Source organism: Pezoporus wallicus, unplaced genomic scaffold (genome assembly GCF_028554395.1).
Source record: "Pezoporus wallicus isolate ANWC-B61680 ecotype Strahan unplaced genomic scaffold, APGP_CSIRO_Pwel_v1 scaffold_2146, whole genome shotgun sequence".
NCBI classification, from domain to species: Eukaryota; Metazoa; Chordata; class Aves; order Psittaciformes; family Psittacidae; genus Pezoporus; species Pezoporus wallicus.
Window position 1 is genome coordinate 1,754,136 of NW_026639769.1, and position 14,637 is coordinate 1,768,772.

At 43.0% G+C, this 14,637-nt stretch overlaps 1 protein-coding gene across 2 annotated transcripts in view; it reads left to right on the forward strand.

Annotated features, from left to right (window-relative positions):
• The window catches only part of PRKCH (protein kinase C eta), a 118,539-nt gene that overhangs the window by 42,226 nt on the left and 61,676 nt on the right, over window positions 1–14,637 (forward strand). For both annotated transcript variants that reach the window (XM_057416134.1, XM_057416135.1), the window contains 5 exons: window positions 7,425–7,575; window positions 8,375–8,409; window positions 9,845–9,933; window positions 11,581–11,710; window positions 12,617–12,744. In XM_057416134.1, coding sequence (XP_057272117.1) covers window positions 7,425–7,575; window positions 8,375–8,409; window positions 9,845–9,933; window positions 11,581–11,710; window positions 12,617–12,744 — 533 coding nt within the window. The remainder of the gene's footprint in view (window positions 1–7,424; window positions 7,576–8,374; window positions 8,410–9,844; window positions 9,934–11,580; window positions 11,711–12,616; window positions 12,745–14,637) is intronic.

Sequence of the window (14,637 nt, forward strand, 5' to 3'; positions counted from 1 at the left end):
AACTGGCTGGATGGCCGCACACAAAGAGTTGTGGTCAATGGCTCAATGTCCAGCTGGAGACCAGTAACGAGTGGTGTCCCTCAGGGATCGGTGTTGGGACCGGTCTTGTTCAACATCTTTGTCGCTGACATGGACAGTGGGATTGAGTGCACCCTCAGCAAGTTTGCCGATGACACCAAGCTGTGTGGTTCGGTTGATACCCTGGAGGGAAGGAATGCCATCCAGAGGGACCTTGACACGCTTGTGAGGTGGGCTGATGCCAACCTCATGGAGTTTAACCATGCCAAGTGCAAGGTCCTACACCTGGGTCAGAGCAATCCCAGGGACAGCTACAGGTTGGGCAGGGAAGAGATTCAGAGCAGCCCTGCGGAGAAGGACTTGAGGGTGTTGGTCGATGAGAAAATGAACATGAGATGGCTTCAGTGTGCACTCACAGCCCAGAAAGCCAACCGTATCGTGGGCTGCATCAAAAGGAGTGTGACCAACAGGTCAAAGGAGGTGATCCTGCCCCTCTACTCTGCTCTCGTGAGACCTCACCTGGAGTATTGTGTGCAGTTCTGGTGTCCTCAGCGTAAAAAGGACATGGAACTGTTGGAACAAGTCCAGAGGAGGGCCACGAGGATGACTGGGGGGGGGACTGGAGCACCTCTCGTATGAAGACAGGCTGAGGAAGTTGGGGCTGTTCAGCTTGGAGAAGAGAAGGCTGTGTGGAGACCTCTTAGCAGCCTTCCAGTATCTGAAGGGGGGCTATAGGGATGCCGGGGAGGGACTCTTCATTAAGGACTGTAGTGACAGGACAAGGGGTAATGGGTTAAAACTTAAACAAGGGAAGTTTAGATTGGATTTAAGGAAGAAATTCTTTAGTGTAAGGGTGGTGAGGCACTGGAATGGGTTGCCCAGGGAGGTTGGGAATGCTCCATCCCTGGCAGTGTTCAAGACCAGGTTGGACGATGCCTTGGCTGATATGGTTTAGTGTGAGGTGTCCCTGCCCATGGCAGGGGGGTTGGAACTAGGTGATCTTAAGGTCCTTTCCAACCCTAACTATTCTATGATTCTATGATCATGCCCCCTTCTTATGCTTTCAGACAGCACTGACAGGCTGGCTTCATAAAAGATGAACATGGGTTTTCTGTAAAGTCCTAGAAGCCCTTGAAGCTAGCGCTGCCACCACTAGCTGGCTCTTTCTCTGGTCTTTGCACAAAACTTCATCCAGATTCGGGGAGGAAAATGACAGATGGATGAAACATAAGTGCCAGCCTGTGTTTGATGTGCCACACGTCTGCTTTGCAATGAGCTTCACCTGGGATTTGAACCAATCTGGTTTCATGCACAGACTGGGAACAGCAGCAGCAGGACAGAAACTTTGACAGACATGAGGTGGGAGAGAAACCCTGTTTGGTTAACACCGTCCTTGTGGATATGGCTGTTTTCTAGCTGTCCAATTCATGTATCCAAGTGACCTTTGAGGGGAACTGAAGAAAATACTTTGCAGTAATGAAGAAAGGCAATGCTTTCACACTGCAGCACTAATACTAGAGAAGCAGAACAGTCAGCACAGGAAATGCCACTTTGGGTTGTAGCCTTTAAATCCTTTTCCCTTTTCGGAGTCAGGCTATCAGCCTCTTCTTCAAGGCTGTGTTGTGTTTGTAATGTTTTAATTAGCAGGGCTTTCTGTGGATTTGACTATCCACAGGATTATGGTGATAAAACTCCTGGTTAAGATATCAAGCCTTTGTAAGGGGTTTTTGACATAACACATGTGTTTTCCAGCTTGGAAAATAAACATCTTGGTTAATTTTGGTTTAGCCTTTGTTTATATTCAGTATATGTGAGAAAGGCTGCTGTTAGGTAAATATTGAGAGAACATCTACATGCTGATGGCTGGAGGGTGTGAGTGTATTCATTCCCTGCCATTTACTTGGTTTTATATATTATTTTCCTAGAACAGGCACCATTAGGGCATGGGCTAGATGAGCATTTAGCTTGATCTGAAATGTTAAGTGCTGCAGTGCAAAGCAAGGGGTCTGCCAATCCGCTATGTTGCTTTTTACAGTCCAGTAAGTTGAGTGGTCAGCCTCCACTCCGTGCTTACGTATCACTCAGTACAATGGGATCTTGCATGCAGTTTTTCCAGGGGAGCTTAGGGTAGCGCATATTGTTACTGGTACTGATGAAAAAGGCTTAATTTTTACTCTATTAGCATTATTGTTCTAAGACTTTTTACACTGTTGGTTTTGTTTTGTTTTTAATACTTTCTTTTAAAGAAAAAACACATTGACACATCCCATACAACACCAGAAATTGTCGTGTATCAGGAGGTGCCCAAATGACCTTTGCTGTGCCAGCATGATAGCAGTGGTTGATAGTGTGATGGTGAGATTGATTTCCAATAGAGGAGACCTGACAGGCTTTAACTACTAGAGGCAAATTATTACTTGCGTGCACAGACACACATACACACACACCACTTAATTCTGCAGTTCTTCCTCTTGTCTTACTGCTGTAGTTATGCTACCAAAGGACTTACCTGAAATAACCTAATGGGGGGAGAAAGAGGGGGAGGATCTCTGGCCAGCAGGGCAGGATCAGGTAAGCTCAGGGGGCAGGTAGGGCAGTGTGATGAGGCTGCTGAGTGGGTGAGCGGTGTGCTAGTGCATGCAGATGTCCTCAGATGACTTGGTGGGTTATTTATTCTCCTCTCCATCCATGTGCATAATTTCCACTGCCATAAACACGTGTTAGGCATGAGTGGAGAAGCGGAAAAGGAAGAAGCTTTTTTACTATTTTGTAGTTACTTTTTCACAGAGCCAGACAGAGTTAATACCCCATAGTTACAGATGTCCAAATTTAACCATGGATATGGAAACTCCCTTCACTGAGCAATTACTTGCCTATTTTCATAGCAGTATTTGGACATTTGAACCATTCATGGTGGTTGCTGCTTTACCAGAGATTAGAGGCTTTTAAAAGTATGGGTCTCCTAGAGTGGTTTAGAGCTGCTTTGTTTTGTAAAACGCTCTCCACATGAAGAAAGACTGGTAGGATCACAGAATGGTTTGTGTTGGAAAGGACCTTAAAGATCATCTAGTTCCTATCCCCTCTGCCATCTTGGTGGCTGGGGGAAGGGCGGGGGGCTGGTGACTGGGAGGAAGGTGGTTTTGAAAGCAAAATGTTCCATCATTTCAAAATCACTTGCACCTTGTTGGAGGGTTGAATTTGCCTGTTCCATGGTGTGGTGTGTGGGATGGGTGAGTATCCAAGCCCTCTGAAAGAGGGATTTATACTGTGAGATGTGGTTGTATATGTAGTTCCACTAGATTGTGAGGTTGTGGTGGATGGTTTCCTACTGGGGCCTAGGTGTGGCTGAAGTTGTCCTGTACTCTCTCTCTCCTTTTTGCTCAAAAGAGTATCAGGAAAAGAGAACAGTGCCGAAAACAGCTGATTGCATATGGAAAGTAGTCCAGGCCTTGCTGAAGTCAGTCATCTGCTTAGTAACATTTAGATTTGCTATAAGGTAATGTAATGTGAGGTGAATGTAAGCATGGGTAAGGATCACCTGGAAGGTGTGCAGCATGTGGAGAAAGTTAGCGGGTAAATGCAGCCAAGTAATGTGGGAAAAATGTGAAATTTGAGGAATGTTTTAAATGCGAATTATGCTATTAGAGAGGGAAAATACAAAAAAACTTGTGGAGTGTGTTTTAGTGACAAGTGGGTCTGTAAGATGGAAACCATTGTGCTGTGTGACATGGTGGTGGCTGGGGAACAGGAGAGGGAGACCAAGGACAGCTTGGAGGAGAAGGCTGAAGCCTGGCCATGGATGTGGTTTACCAGCGCAGGCAGTGTGGAGATTTTCTGGATTGCCCATGAAAAATTGACTTCCTGTTATCCTTTGATCTTCCTGAACCATTTCAAAATTGCAGTCTCTCCGAAGCTCTGCAGACCATAGAGATGCACAGCAGTGTCCCACTTGGTGGCTTTGTGGACCACCTTTGAGTGTCCCCTAATCCTCATGCAAAGGTCTGGTTTTCTTTTGGCTGCATGTGGGCTTCTTGCTGCATGGATGAGCACCAGGGAGGCAATTACCCCGTGCTGATCCTTGAGGGGAACGGTAACAAACCCAGAAACTTCATGAGCTAAATTGGGAACATATTCTCTTAAACTCTCGTAAATGTAAGTGCATGAACCTAAAGGGCATCAGTGGCTGACTTCTAATGGAGCAGCTGGTATGGAGCAAGCTGGTAACTGGATTGCTGCTTTAGGTGATCTACTTACATGCTCACCACCCACTCATAAACCCTGCTTTTCTCTTTCCATGCCTTGGAAGTTCTCCTGTACATGCTGAAGGCCGAGATGGGTACTTTGCTAGTTTTGCTGATTCAGAAAAACACTTAAGTGTATGTTTAAATCTGGATGAAGGAGATGTTCTCTTGAATTTAAAGGTGGGCAAATTCTGTAATACTATAAGAATTTATTTATTTGTTAATAGTTCTCACATGAAGTTGTAGGAAGCTTGGGCTCAGCAAAGCAATATGCCCTTGGGGAAGAGGGATGAACTGGTTGACATCTTGAAGTTCTTCTCAGCTATGCTTCCTGTGGTGGTTAATGAGTCTGTTGAAATTGTGCAATGATGATTGAATGTTTGGAAGGGATTTTAAACCTCTGCACATCAGCTCTGACTTCTGGAGATCGAAATGATATCTCCAAGGTGCAGGGTTTCTCCATCTTGCTCTCATGTGCTTCTGGTTGCCCACTGACAGAGACAGGATGCTGAACTAGATGGACCGATGTTCTGATCCAGTCTGGCAATTCCTGTGGTCCCCTGAGTCCTCTTGCTTCAATGAGAATTAAACACATCTTTAAGTACTTCCCTAGAAAGGCAGGCTTTTCTGTGCCAGTCTTTCTGTCCATTTATGCAAAGTTCTGCAATGAAGAAAGCCAGTTGCTGTTCAATACTTGGATCAGCCTTACCACATCCTTTTTTTTGTGTGAGTTTAATAGGAAAATTCTAATGTATAGCATTTGCTTCTATTAAAAATAAATGCAAACTGTCTCAAAGTCAAGCTGTTCTCCATGTCATAGTTATACCATTGGTTAGGAGGTTTCCAGCCTGTGACTGAGAGAACACAGCAGAAAAAAAAACCCTTGAGCTTTATGACCAGCTTTGCTTCTAAACCTGTGTGGCAAGAGTACTGAAAGGAATACATCCTGTGGCTTACAGCCCTCTGAAGTGGCTGGGTTCAGTACTGACAGGATGGTTTCCTTTATCCTTACTCCTACAGAGAGGACTGGGAAATACGCCTGTGATGTGGGACTCTTACATTTCAAGCCTTGATCAGGTTGACAGCTTTTTCCCTTTTGTTTTCCTGCCAGTGGTTAATCAACAAAGCTAGTTGAAAGCAGGGAAATGCTCTGCCCCCTTTTTATGGGTAAATTAAGTGGTACAATAACAGCTGTGTTTGGGTATTGCTGCCAGTCCAGTGCTCCAGGATGATCAGATGTGTGGGAAGTTTACAGACTGCCTATCCCTTCCCGTGTCATTATATCCATGTGGAGGGTTTGGCAGTAGCTGGCTTTTGTCTTGCATTCAGTCCACACTCTCAAAACAAGAGCTCTGAACACATAATGGTGCACAGTCACTTTTATCAGACTCCCGTGTGCATCCCCAAAATGCACTTGCTAGCGGGGCCTTTACTTTGCAAAGCAATGAACTTGAAAACAGCAAATTTAATTTCTTGCTTCTGAGGCAAGTGTGCCCCAGATGAGGCTTTGATCTAGGAAGCTCAGCTGAGTCTGACCTGGTCTATGCAAGCATCTCTGAGACCAGCTGGCTGTGATTTGCAAGTGAGATGGCTGCTGCTGTACTGGAATGGCTTTCTTGATGTAGAGCTCACTTCTGCCTTTTAAGAGTGACTTGTTTTGTGTAAGCTGAGCTTTGCTAGGAAATTGTTCAATGGCTGAACTAAACCCAGTAAAAAAAGAAGTAATTAAATTGGTAGATATTAAAATGTGATGTTAAATTGTGCTGAGGAGGTTCAGACTAGACATTAGAAAGCAGTTCTTTACCAAGAGGGTGGTCACACACTGCAGCAAGCTTCCTAGAGAGGTGATTGATGCTCCAAGCCTGTTAGTGTTTAAGAGACCTTTGGACAGTGCCCTTAATATACTTTAACTTGGTCAGCCCTGAATTGGTCAGGCAGTTGGACTAGATGATTGTGGTAGGTCCCTTCCAGCAATCTATTGTATTCTAAAAATAAGGTAAGTTTTGAGACAGTGCACATTTAAAGGCCAGCAGTTCCTGGGTTCCTGCTTTCCAGAGCTATAAAATGTTATCTACCCTTTGGAAAATGATCCCTTTAAAGAAAGCCTAGTGGCATGTACCAAACAATTAACAGTCCTTGAAAAATTAAGCTGTCTTTTTCTCCAATACAGGAAGTAAAATCTCTAGAAATGATGATACTGAACTGTAGCATGTGAATACCGAAGATGAACAAACACTATTCACTGAGCAAGTCACTGCTTTGTCTCAGCAATTGGGGTGCTGGTCAGTTGGTTGCATGTAGTTATGTTTTAGGAGTTACTGCCCAAAAACCTGTGAGTTATAACAACTCATTAGCCTTGAGCTTCTGGTCTGATTACAGCTTCTGAGTTAATTGTTGGTGACATGTCTCAACATGGGAGAGGAGGGAGAGAAAGATGGGAAGAGGCAATTATTTCTAGATGAAAAATGCAATTTTGAGCTAAAGGGCCCTTTGCAATTATTACCTTTGTTGCTATCCTTGTTCAAGAACATGGTTCCTGACTTCTAAATCAGGGATGTAATTGTGGCCTCTCGAAGCATTTTATGAGAGAATCATGGAATTGTTTGGATTGGAAACTCATCCAGTTCCAAGCCCCTGCCATGGGCAGGGACACCTTCCACTAGACCAGATTGGTCAAAGCCTCATCCAACCTGGCCTTGAACACTGCCAGATGTAGGGCAGCCACAGCTTCTCTGGGCAACTTGTGCCCGTGTCTCACCACCCTCACAGTGAAGAATTTCTTCATAATATCTATTCTGAATCTCCCCTCTTTCAATTTAAAGCCATTTCCCTTTGTCCTAGTCCTACCTGCCCTTGTAAAAAGTCCCTCTCCTGCTTCCTCTTTGGCCCCTTTCAGCACTGGAAGCTGTTCAAAGGTCTCCCCGGAGTCTTCTCTCCTCCAGGATGGACAAGCACAGCTCTGTCAGCCTTTCTTCACAGGAGAGGTGCTCCAACACTCTGATCATCTTCACTGCCTCCTCTGGACTTGCTCCAACAGGTTCATGTCCTTCTTATGCCATAGCAAAAACAGGAGCAATAACTGTACATGATAATGTTTGATAATGTTAATGTTTTGTTGTCTTTTGTTTTTTGTTTGTTTTTTTTTCCCCTCTGCCCTCTGCACAGGGACCCTCCAAAGGGATCGAATTTTTAAGAACCTCACTCGGAAGCGCCAGCGGGCAATGCGAAGGCGAGTGCATCAGGTGAATGGGCACAAATTCATGGCTACCTACCTGCGACAGCCAACATACTGCTCGCACTGCAGGGAGTTCATCTGGTAAGGACGGCTTGAACATGGTGATGTGAAGCTTTCCATCCTTTCATGCTTTGGGGAGCAACATGCCATCCTGAATCAGTCACCCCGCACTTTGTACAAGGGCCACGGATATGATTCCCCTTGGCCATCAGGTTTAGCAGGGCACATTTATGCTGCAAACTGGAGTCTACTGCAGAACAGCCAGAGGTGATGTGTATCTTGGATGCTGGTAACAAAGTGGGAAGGTATGCAGATGAGGCTATGTTCTTCACTTACGTAAGCATACCTATTATTTCAAGGGGGAGAAAAAGTAACCCAGACAATCTGAAGTAAGACCGCAGATCTTAACTTGAGTGGAGCTTTGATATTACACTGAGAAAAAACAGTTGCTTGAAACACTAGAGTAAATGCCTGGAGAACAGAAAAGCTCTCAGGTGTGAAGTGTGGGTGATACAAGTGGGGGAGTAGGTACGGCAGGGAGAACATCTTAGATATGTCTCAAAAGAGCATGGAGTGGGAGAGATAATAACAGGGTGTGGGCTGCTGAGATCAGTCTAAGTGTGGTGTATGTTGTAATAATGTGAGTTATTTCAGAAAGTAGTGTGAGGAGGGAATATGGGGAATAACATGCATACAACAGCCCACCCAACAGCTATGGCCTTTGCAGTACTTTTTTATGCTCTGTGCTGAATTGTACCAGTTTTGCGCCAAGCATCTGGTCATTTTGGGATCCCCTTGTGTTTTGGCTCTTTTCTATAAGTGATCTGGAAGAAGACTGGCATTCTGATGTTAAATTATGTTCATACTTTGTGTTGAACAGGGGCGTATTTGGGAAGCAGGGATACCAGTGCCAAGGTAAGGTGCTCTTCTCCTGTGTGGTGAGTGTGTAGGATGTGCTGTTTTGGGAACGCTTTCCCATACTGCTGGGACATCCTGTGGTTATAAGCTTCTCTGAAGTCACCACTCCTCTTCCTCCCTAGCCAGCCAAAAATGTGCATTTGAGCAGCTGTCAGGCTGCAGGAGCAGCCACCTACATTCATACAAACACCTAGGGGTCTGGTTCCTGTGCTGATCCACTGAGTTGCTGAGTACCTGCAACACCCAGCTAGGCTTGAGACCTCCAGGGTCTCCTCAGGACAGCGTTCAGCCAGTTATTCAGCTGCTACTGGTACACAAAGTACCCTAATGCAATGGCCACCCTCTTCCTTTGTCTGCCTATGAAGTTCAACAAAGTGAAATTATTAATGTGACTTCAAAGGACAGTCCTGGGTGTTGGCACAGCACTTTTGTCTGAATGCATGTTTTGTCTGAATGATGTTTATGGTGTTTGTTTGCTCTTAATTATTGTTCTGGCTTTCCCTTTTTCTGTGGTGAGATGCCAGAATTACTTGCTTTAGAGGTGCATGGTCATTCAGTATAGCCTTCTAATGCAGCCTGTTTCTTGTGCAGTATAATAGGGTGCTTGTGTCCCCATATGAAAGGAAGCTTCATGTAAATAAAATGGATACCCCACATAAAATTTCTGGGTGAAAGTGAATGTTATTGATAACCCTTCATAAATACAAGCTTAAGTCAGCAACAAACAGAAGAGTGTGAGTCCCTGCAACATATCTGCAGCTTGGAGTTTCCATTACAAAAATCTCCTTACATAGACAATATCTCTGGCCCTTAGTGGTGTCTGCAGTGCACACTGGGTTGTGGAAGTTCACTCCAGCCAAGCCAGCTTCATACCTGGAGAGATCCCAATTCTACTTTCAGGCTGATTAGCCCTTTTGATGGGGACTAGCTAATTAGCCTAGGCACAGCACCATTCTGCTGTAGTTATCTAGCTTCCCAGTCAGAAGCATTGCGCTAAGCCTCAGTAACAAACTAATCTGGTTGGGACTCACTTGGATATCCAGTGTAAGAAGCACTAATGCCACTGAGATGTAGGGATGACTTTGGGTATCTCAGACCTGTGTTCTTTAATGTTGCTTTTGTACGTTGTGTGAAATACTCTCCCCTGGATAACTATTTCAATAACAATTTTTTAGTTCATTTAAGAAATAATCACCCACATTTTATAAAGACAGCTGTTTTCTAGGCTGTATGAATGATCCAGTGCAGAATTTCTGTTGCGATGGGTTGGAGATGCATCTCCAGATCTGCTGGAAATTCCAAGACACTGATTATTTTTCACATCTTTACTGTATCCTGATGATATAGCTGACCCTTAAAGAACCCAGCTGTTGGGCTGATGTGTTTAGAGTCTTTCAAGAGCTTTTTTCAGCATGCCTCTTTTATTTCCTAGTATGCACCTGTGTTGTACACAAGCGCTGCCATCATCTAATTGTTACAGCTTGCACGTGCCAAAACAATACTAACAAGACCGATCTCAAGGTAAAGCCATGTTGGTTATTATGGGTCATGATAATTTATGATGCTTTCAGGGTTGTCTGGGTTGCTGGGGATTGTCCAATAACAGAATTTACTCTGTGTTATCTTTATTCATGGATGTAAAAGTGAGAGTGATAGGGACATGCGTAAAAGCCATGCAATATCATCTGGTTGTTCTGCTGTCAATGCTAATAAGTGATTGGACTAGTAGCTAGTTTAGGAAGGCAGGGTGTCTTCACTGGAAGACATCAAGAAATAGCAAATCCACTGTTTTCTTTGGTAATTCTCTTGCATGATTAACAGTGTTGCATCAAAATTTGATGCCTGGTTCTTAATGTGGATTCCTCTGCTTTAAAATTCAACCACTGGTCTTTGCTATGTGGTATTTTTTTTCCTCTTCTGGTAACTCAAAGTGCCAATTTAGTCATTGTTCCACACCTTTACTCTAGGAAATTATGTACGTTTTAATAAAGTACTCTTGTATAACTTGTGTTTCTGAAGGCTTGTTTTTTGCTAGTTTTGGCTGTATTTGACAGGAGTGCCATTCTTACCTAAAACTGCCCTGTGTATTGTGTGTCTCATTTCTGTAACTGGAATTGTTTAATAACTGTTTGATGAAAATTCAATTGTAATGTTTTTAATTGTGTGTGTCATGCAGAAACCTGTTTTCCAGTGCAGATACGTAATTGCTTTTGTTTGTTATTTCTTGCCTCCAAAGTGCAGAGCTGGGCTTCTTAAAATGACCCCTTGCCAAGCCAGATGAAAATAAGTTAAAATGCCTAAAGCTAAACTGCAAGTTAAATACTGAGGTTCCATACCCCTTTCTTAGGATTATGAAGGGTTTATAACACATTTAAGCTACTTTAAAAGAAGACAAAGGTGAGCAGCACTGCTCACTTCAAGCTCATAGTTTCAGTTGCATCCTTGACTTGACTTAATGAAGTTGTCGGTTTTCCTCAGTCTTCCAGGATCTGCATGTTCAGAATCAAAGTTTAAAATAACAAAGAGGCTAAGTGGGTGTTGGTTTCTTCAGCAGTGCAATGTTTTCTAAGGTGTCTCTGAGATGTGAATGATTCATAATTGGAAAAGAACAAGGTTAAAAACGGGATGAGAGCAAGTAATACAGTGAAATGTGGGCTAAAAGACTGTTAATTACAAGGAGGATGAGAAGAGGAATGAGGATTTTAGGAGCTGGGAAAACTATTCTGGGTTAAATTTAATAAAATCAGCAGTTTGACCTGAAGTCAAAGTTTGCACATAATACGCAAATTAATAACTTGAAAACTGGTTAGTACAAAATGCCGTAGCTTTAATTTGTATGTGGCACTTCAGTATGATAGTTTGTGATGAGCTATTCCACACTTGTAATTCTAACTTGGTTTTAAGAATTTAAAATTGGCTAGGCAGCCCTCTTTAAAATCTGCTCTGTCAGGTAGCCCAGCTTGCCCAGCAGAGAAACCAGAGAGGCTTGCAGCAGGTGAGGTTGGTCACTCAGTGTTCACTTGCAGTAAACCTCAGTGAGGTGATGTACTGGAACGTTTTCTGAGATGTCATTATTTTGTCTAGTTTTGTACTTGCGTGTAAATGAACCAGCTCATACAGATGTATTTATTTGGATTTTAAATCTGTGCTTTTCTTTTGGTGCCTCAGGTGACTGAACAGAGGTTTGGAATCAACATTCCTCACAAGTTCAGCGTTCACAACTACAAAGTCCCGACTTTCTGTGACCACTGTGGTTCCTTGCTGTGGGGAATCATGAGACAGGGCCTACAGTGTAAAAGTGAGCAGCCTCTTATTGTAGCCTTTTGCACAAAATACATATATTTTTAGACTTGTGATAGACTGTGTGGGCTTGTTTTCTGTAATCTTCAAGAGAAAGATGAGAAATAAATATTTATCTTTGCAAGAGTTAAAAACCACTGATCTACTTTTTAATCTCTGGCTTCCAGAAGGACTCTACTTTGCACTGTCAGCACAGCTTTGTTTGACTTGCATTATTGAAATTATTCATGGGTAGTACTACTTTCTGCATTCATTTTTCCCTTTACCTAAACGTTTTTCCTCAGCTAATGAAATAGGGCAATGACAATGCATTTGAGAAGAATGGTCATTGCTTTAGGTTGACTACCCTATCTGTCACACTGTTAATTGATGACAAAATGTGTCCTAGTGTTATGTTTTTGCTTCAGACTGCACAATCCCAACAGTCTACATTTACCTTCATCTCCCACAAGAGGGTGTGTTTGTATCCATGAATGAGAGCAAGAAAGATTTTAGTTTCCTACTTAACAGCATGCCTATAAAGTTAGATACCTGCAAATGCAGTGAAAGTTTGTTGTGAATTCTGTAGAGTTATAAATACTAATTTTATCTGCAGGCATAGGTACAGTGGTATTTATATACCTGACAAACATGCGCTTGCCAGTAGCTTCACACATGGTATCCTGCTTTTGGAGGGTTTGGGGTATATTCCTGACTTTCAGGAGTTTATCCTCTTGAGAGTCCTGATTTTGTTTCTGCTGAGATCAGTGGCAAAAATCCCTTTAATTTAAAGACCCAGAGTACATCCCTATGGGTATATTTCCTGAAACAGAATTGCTAAATTATTTCTCAGCAATAAATCCCTCCAAGTTATTTTAATTGTTCCTTTGTTTTTACTTTCTATCCCTCCCATCACCCTTGTCAGTCTGTAAAATGAACGTCCACATCCGATGCCAAGCAAACGTTGCACCGAACTGTGGGGTGAACTCAGCAGAGCTTGCTAAAACCTTGGCATGCATGGGTCTGCAACCGGGAAGCATTTCCCCGAATTCGGTGAGTCTTTTTCTTTTTCCTTTTGTCCCCTTCACCCCTTCATTACAAGACAGCTAAGTCTTTACATGGTGCAGGAGAAGTCAGAGACTTCAGTTATGACAGATGGTGTTGGGCAGTGGACTGCATGAGTAGGTTGTTACTGTCTGTGTCTTGTGGCAAAGACTTCACCTGGAAAATGTATGTCTTATATCCAGGTTTACCCTGGTGGAGGCATTAATCTCTAGGTATTGCTTTGTTGTTTGCTTATGTTTCTCATTGTTGTGACTCCACTCTTTTATCTGTTTGGCATGAGTGAGAGGGGAATAAGAGCCCTAAATAATAAGTGATCAATCTAATCCATGCTGTACCTTTTTTATTTTTACTGCAAGCACAAATGTTTTGTTTGCATATATAGCTTGTGGCAGAGCAAAGGAAGAGCTCAGCAAGAGCCTAGGTTCTCTTCACAGCTTTGTCACAGTTGTTTTGAGTGATTTTTGGGAAACCATTTCACTTTTCACTACATTCCCCTGGCTAAAATCTGTGGTCTGTGTCAACACAACATTTGTGTTGGTCTTTGCTGTCTGAGACATGGTCCCAGTGAGATTATTGCCACGGTTTGGACATATCTGTATGCTTTCTGCTTTTCACTACTTAAGGCATCCTAAAAATCCAGCTGTTATATATGTGAATCTATTCAGAGTTTAATACACTCTGTAAGAACTTGAGTGAAAATGCCCATACTCGGTAATGGAAATCAGAGCTCTCATTTGATAACAAGTCTGTTTTCATCATGTTTCCTTTGCGAGCAGTACTGGAAAGTTAGTTTGCTTGAGATCACAATAACCCATAATAAAATGTTGTTCTATTTATTTTTATTTGCCCAAAAGAAAATATTAATCCCCAAACCATAATTTCCAGACATGGTAAATCTTGTCATACAGATAGCCAGCTACACTGGTCAACAAAGTTATCCTGGGAGTTACAGGGATACACAAGTCCCACACTTCCTTCTCAACTCTGTTAAAAACAGCACTTGTTAACATTTGTTGTTTGCATAATCTGCACATCAAAAGGAGATGAAGCTAGGAAAATAAAAATCTGTGCTCTGTGTTTAACAATCTCCTCTCATTATCTGTGAGCTAAAGGCTGTAGATGAGTGTTCAGAGTGCTGTAAGCGTAAATCTGTTGGAAGTTTTGCTGGATGCTGTGATGAATGTTCTTGTGGTTTTACCTGTAGCAGGGATTGCCATTTCTATGGCATTTGAGACAAGGCTTCTGTACAGGAAGAATTTTGCTTTACACCAAAGTAGTCGCAAGGTGGTGCTCAAGAAGTCCGTGTGACTTTGTTTGGGCTAATTAACTGAGTAAGTCATTTATATGCGTACACTCATATCTGGAGAACTGTGAATAGAGGGCGCTGGAGGTTGACTGGTCTTCGCATACTGCAAATGAAGGATCTCTAGTAATGTGTACTGATACTGCTATAGGTCCTGAAAGTGCAGACCCCTCACTGCTGGCATGGGAATGAGCAGCCTTCCATTACTTTTGGAGCAATGGAAGAAGCCAGCAGCCAGCAATGGAGAAGAAAAATATATTTGATGTTTTGGACCGACTGAACTAGGCTTTGAGTAAAAGTCTTAAAATCGGGTAGAAACCTCAGAGATCAGATGAAATCTGCTTGGGTTCTAGACCTCACCAGCATTTCACATATTGCAGAAATTACGCAGTTTCTCTCATTCTGATGTTATATAGGAGACTTCGATTTCCACACTCAGTGTCTTATTTTTCTGGGGAGTGAGGGTAGAGATGGTCAGGCTTGCCTCTTGGATCTGCTGGGCAGTGGATTACCACTAAAAATGCCCAGGTCAGGAACCAGCATTGACATTTCAGCACAGCTCTGCGCAGTACCAAGGT